General features: G+C 40.2%; 1 protein-coding gene across 1 annotated transcript in view; it reads right to left on the bottom strand.

Moving 5' to 3' along the window:
- LOC125485156 (ubiquitin carboxyl-terminal hydrolase 19-like) overlaps positions 1-4,334 on the bottom strand; it is a 27,397-nt gene extending 23,063 nt beyond the window's left edge. Inside the window, exon 1 of the mRNA XM_048606654.1 lies at positions 4,231-4,334. Coding sequence (XP_048462611.1) covers positions 4,231-4,334 — 104 coding nt within the window. The remainder of the gene's footprint in view (positions 1-4,230) is intronic.
- Between the last annotated feature and the right edge of the window lie 1,936 nt (positions 4,335-6,270).

Below are 6,270 nucleotides of genomic sequence, written 5' to 3'. Positions count from 1 at the left end.
AAAAATAATTTTAAAATGAAGAGACCAAAAATTTTAAAAGTCCGAACAAGAGAATACATTGTACAATGTTTCTGCATAGCAAGTTAGCGTCACCAGTGTAATTCCATATTATCCTTCACAAATTGAAATTTGTTGACTGTATCTTCTCAGAATGTTGCAAATCTAAAGCTTGATTAGGATTATAAATCCTGTGTTCATTCATGTCCTGTTGCTTTTTAAATTTTACTAACGTTGTACCTGAAATGATGTTTGGCAAAGGCTGAGTGTATTATTTTGTCGCTGATGTATAAAGGCGAAAGTTATGAAGGGATCCCCCCACCACAGATTGTACATTTCTTTCAAAATTGAAAACATTGTAATATTAGTGTTTAAAACATGTAAAGTTGGAGAATTTAGACCTCATTTGCAATTTTGAGTACTTGAAAATTCATTTTATCGTGCTGAATACATCAGCTTGAGATTTAAATATGGTTTGCAAAATTTGCTGGTGTAGTTTAAAAAAAGAGAAATATAATAAATTTTTATTGTACTTTTTCAGCCGATTTTGAGTTGCACGACATTCTTGACTTTTTTTTTGTCCTAAATCTTGGCATCGATATATTTGCAGGCTTCTAGTCAGGCAGCACGGGGAGCAGATCTGGAGTCGGAAGAAGCTCCCCAGCTGAGTCCGGACTCGGTGTCTGACTTGTTCACACGTCCTGCGGACCACTGCACTCCAGCCTATGGAAACGTGGAAGAAGTAGACTGATGATTGGTCTGATCATGGGGACTGTGTATAAACTGCATGTCGCAGCAAGAGGCCTGGCACTTTGGACAAAAAAAAAAATCTGTACATCCCCTCAACTCGTATAAAACTAATTTATTCTCCACCCCTTCCTCCCTTACACCACACCTTCCTCCCCTCTCCCTCTTCTCTGCGTCCTTGAATTGTAGCCTGTAGGAACAAGGATTGATTTGTCTTGGTGCTTTTGTATCATTGATGCCATTCTGAGGTGAAGATGCTGCTGAAGTGGGTTTTTAAAGGTGATGTGAACAAATGTATTTGATTAACTGTTCTGCTGCCATTGTGCATATTTATGGATCATTGAGCACCTGGATGCACACTCGGTTGTGGCAAGAACATCTGGGCCACCTGTTTGCAACTGTACCTCCTTTTTTTAAAACTCTGTTCAAATCTACTTTATGGATATAAAAAAAAGTAGCACTTGGATATGCGCAGCATGACATCTGGAACCTTAAAAAAAACATTGGAAATTGTTTTTGTGTAGGTTACATGTTACAGTGGTAAGTAATGGGGGAGGTGCTGTGCCAGAAGGTTCATGGTGCTCATCACTATCTGTGTGAACGGCTGGACTCATTCTCTTGAATAATAAACTTGGATATTTCTGAAGTGGAGGATGCCGGTGATGAGAGGATATATGAATTGAACTACCCTGTTGGGTGAGGATAGTGGAGTGGATTTTTCTTTGACCTCTGTTCTGCAAGCAGTTATGTTCTGCATTAAAGCAAATTTCCCTGCCCTCTTTGGAAAATTGAAATAATGTTCAAAGCTTCCCTAAAGGCTTCCTCCTTTGGCGTCAGGAATCTGTCATGTTGATGATATTGGGGCTTTGTGTGCATATGTAGTTTTCCTCTGCCACATCTGCAGCTGGGGAAAAAAAAAAATGCGGATTTTGAGGTTCTCACAACACAGTGGGCTGTGTGTCTGCATATACCCTCGTGCTAACTCCTGTATTTTAAAACAGTGACAACAACTGTAAAATATGAAAATTCAAGCTGGATCATTTAATGATTCCTTGCAGTGTAGTTACCCAGAATCTTGCATTGAATTTCTTGTGACTAGTGCTATCATGATTCTTGCTAGAAGTTGGAAACTAATTCCCTCTAACCACCTGTAGAATGCATCAGGTTGTGATTTGTGGATGCTGAGCTTGATTGAAAGCTGCAGCCATACAAAGATATAAGTATTTGTGAATCCTACTCTCAGATGAAGATCAAGATTCTGTTTAGAAGATTAGGAATGGAGTGAACATTTAGCAGTCAACAAAGGCAACAGGTTCAGTAGCTCCTCAGTTCTTGCATATTCAGTTGTCAATTTGTAACCTTCAGTGTCATTGCATTCAAGATTGAACTTGAGAAGGAAAAGCATTTGAGGGGATGTGAGGCTAATGCCCTCCCCACTGTATATCTGCACTCCTTGGCTTTAAACAAAACCAGTTAAACCAACACACCACTGCACTCTCCCCAAACCAATGAACAATACCTCTCAATGAAAGTATGTGACACATGCACATCATTCATTGTAATCCATTAGACAGTAAGGAAGGTTAAACTTGACCAATGATACATGCCTTGTGAAGTTGGATAGATGAAGGTAGATCATGCAGAAGGTGCTTGATCTACCTTAGGTAGAAGATGCAGTGTCAAAGAGCACTGAGGTTTCTCTTTTTTGTTGGTAGCAATAAACTTGTCCTTATTGTGAATAATCATTAACTTTGGTTTATTTCCCAGTAACCCACAGTTGAAGTAGTTGGCAGAATTACTAGAGGGTAACAATCAGAAAATCCTGAGACCTGATATAAATCTAGTACAAGATTGAATCTGGCGCCAGAGTGAAATATTCCAAATGCTGAAAATCTGATACTCAGCTGGTCTGGCAGTATCTGTGGAGAGGGAAAAGTGGGTAATCTTCAAGTTTCTCATTGACTTTTCATCTTATCTTCACTGTTAGAGTTTTCATTTAAAACTGGCAACCTGCTGTGTTCACATTTTCTAAACCAGCTCATGCTCGTAGAGACCAGCAATTAAGTCAACCACAATATTGTGAGCTGCAATTAGATAATGTGACAGATAAAGGAGCTGTAGCCCTAGTGTGAACAGTTACCATCTCAAAAGTGAAGGTTATTCAGGTTTACACTGTTTCCTTCCCATGCTAATTGGCAGTCTCATATTTCACACTTAAGTACCTGTTAGTCTTAATCACCTAATGCAGCAAATCACAGCTACAGATCTGAGTTTTACCATCCTCTGAACCAGACACACTCATTTGATTATTCAGATATTGTGTACAATATGTGCAGCTATTATCTACTGGATCCAAAGTTGTAGGAACTGAAAACTTGTTCATAAAAACTGATACAGGTACTATGGTACCTGATCACTATCCTGGTACACCTGTCACTTTGTGCTATTTGGCTGTCACCAGAATTCAAATTTATCTGATTTGTTGCTGAGCAGGAATAGCTAATGTTAAACCCTACTATCAGTACAATGTGTTGAGGAAGATACAATTGACCTGAGGGCACTTTTGAAGCAAGGAATGAAAAGCAGGGACAGTCCTAGACTCTGTGCACGTATTGGGTGAGGGTGTTTGTGATCTGCTGGTGAACTTTGGCATTATGTCAAAAGGCGAGAGATGTCACTAACAAACTGACCTTTCAAGGAGCAGAGAAAATAGTCCCACATTCCTTCATTCCCCCACTCCATTCTCCTCCCTCTCTCCCCCCCACTATAATACTCCCCATGCACCTATTGTACCACTGTCAGTTGCAGCTCCCTGAAGCTGAGGTGCTTAAAGCCAATTCCATTGTAGGAATGATCAGTGCCAGGCAAACTGTTGCATGCTGCAGGACTGTGTTCTTTTTTTGTTTTGGTAATCACCGTCAGAAAGGACCCTTGGTATCAATTCAGCAAAGAAAATGTTTTAACCTATGGCTGGATATCTTTTGTAGCTTCTGTTGGATAATACATAATCATCATCTCCTACATGGATTCCACACAGATGCAGCTCATGATGAGACCAGTTTTTAAATGTTGGTGTGTGATCAGCACCTCTTTCTCGTTTGCTTCATCCTTCTTACAATGGTGGAAAGTTGTCTTTGAGAGCCTCCATTTGATAAGTTCACACTAAGGCAAGGTTTAACTTTTTTGCACACTTGTCACAGTCTTGTATTTGTGTTCCTAAAATACATCTTTTCCTTCCTGAATGTATGGCCTCATCTTTCAGCTAAAGATAGAGACTCAATTGAACACCTCATCACTCATTTGGAAGGTACACTGTTCACATCACCTTCAAGCAAATGTTTGTGTGTGAATTGCTGAATCACAGGCTGATTTGGTATTTTTTCTTTCTTTTCTGATATTCTTTGCTCTAAAGACCCTTATTCTTGCTTGACTGAGTTGCTCTCCTACTGAATGATTGAAATGCATTTGCTGTTATATACTGCATACCAAACTCCAGGGGAGGGGGGTGGTTGGTGCTTGGATTCAGTCTCATTGTTCATACCCAGTTGCTGCACCCATTCTGTCTTGGTGCTTGGGGCCAGTGGATCCATTTAAGTCAAGACTTGGTGAGGTTATCAATTGGGTGGAGGAGCCATATATAAACCTGTGCAGATCCCATGACCTATACTGGCCCACTGACCCCCTTCTCAGGGGTGGCAATATTTGACCATCTGAGAGAATGTATCTTTGAACCCACTGCACTCTGTGGTGAAGGTGCTGTCACAGTGCCATCAGCCCTGAATTTCCAAGAAATGACTGTCTCCCCTTTCCACTGAGGTAGGAAAATGATTCTTAATATTCCATGTGGTATTGCAAGGACATGACAACCTGGTGAAGACATATCGGCACTTGGTTGTGATTTGATCACCTTATCTCCTATCTGTCTGACCATTTTAATCACTTTTAGTCACTGAAAGCCTTCCTGAATAATAATCCAAGTCAAGGCAACAGCTTTGAGGGAAGTGGGCAGATAACAAGGCTGAGTGGGTCTGGTGGAGTGGAATGAAGTCGCTGTGGAGTTATAATGCCAGCCAAATTCCATTTCAGTGGGCATGTTTGCCATGAGAGACAGTGAATGAAATGCCTCTTGATGTCCTTTTGCTTTTTTAAAAAAAGTGCACATTTGCTGTAATCACAGTTACAGAGCACATCTTCAATCTCCAGTTGAAGATTTTTCTCCCCTAAAGGCACGTGACAGATACTGGGAATAGTTCACAGCAAAAGACTGGGCCAATACTGACACTGTCCCTGAAGTGCACTTGGGCTGCTTTTTTTAAAAAAAAAACTAACTAAACATTTCAATTTGAGTTCTTTGAACAGGAAAATGAAACTTTATGTGGGCTTGGTTTGTGTGCTTCTAGCCTCCCCCACTAGCCACTGGACTTCTATTATCTCTTCTCCCCCCACTATCACCCCCTCTCTCTCTCCCTCTCCACTCTCCCTCTCTCTCCACCCCTTATTTTGTCTTTTTCAATTTCTGACTTACTTTCTGGTCCCTGGTTTCAATTTTCCACCCATCCCACTCATGCTTTCTGATCCCAACTTTCCTCTCAATCCAGCCTCAGCTTTGTTGAAATCTTTGTTTTCCTGTCACTATCTTTCAAGACAAATTTGATGTGGAAGTGAAATGATTGCATTTCAGTTTGTTAATTTTACCTGAATTAAAACAAGACAGTTTTGTTTTTGTCTCATTGGCTGCTGTGCTGAATTTTGTTGATTTTGTTGTGTTTTATCAGGAATTTTTTAAAACCTGTTCTGGAGATGTGGGTATTGATGGGTGTGTGGTAGGCTGGGGGAGAGGGTATTGCATTTTTCACTGCCATTCTTCTCCCAATTTGCCTCTGCCAAAGCTGATGCTGCCTCTATCAGGAGCTCCAGGGTAAATTTGCCCAAAAAGCAGAACAGCCAAATTCCTGGACTTGCAGCAAAATCCCAGCAGACAGAAACTAAACAACAGACTATTAGCCAAACTATTCCAATACTTCTGTGCAGCTTTCCTATAATCTAGCCTGTAAATGCTAAATCCTGCTTTTCATTTGGAATTAGATGTAATCTTTAAACCTCTGACCTTTTAATACTTTCAGTTTCTCATTACTGTGCTACACTTAGATTTGTTCCTTTACAACCTCTGTTTCACTTTTCCACTGTTGACTTGTAGATCCAGTTCCTTTTGATTATTTTTCTTTCCACTTATTTATTGTTTTTAATTTTTCATTCCACTTTTTGTTTTCCTCTACCTCTTGTTCTTTCTCCATAGCCCTACAGAGTTTATTTTTTAAAGTTACTTTTCGATCTTCCCTGACCAGTATTTATCTTAGAAATATGGAAGATCTGAGCAGGTGTAGGCCATTTGTCATAAGAGCTGTATCTACCTGCTTCTCGAAAATGCAATATTTTGGCCTCAACCACTTCCTGTGGTAGTGAATTCCTCAGGCTCACCATCTCAGTGAAGAAATTTCTCCTCATCTCAGACCTAAAAGGTTTACC

This window comes from Rhincodon typus, chromosome 16, assembly GCF_021869965.1.
Source record: "Rhincodon typus isolate 14 chromosome 16, sRhiTyp1.1, whole genome shotgun sequence".
NCBI lineage: Eukaryota > Metazoa > Chordata > Chondrichthyes > Orectolobiformes > Rhincodontidae > Rhincodon > Rhincodon typus.
This window is presented reverse-complemented; position numbering and strand designations above follow the sequence as displayed.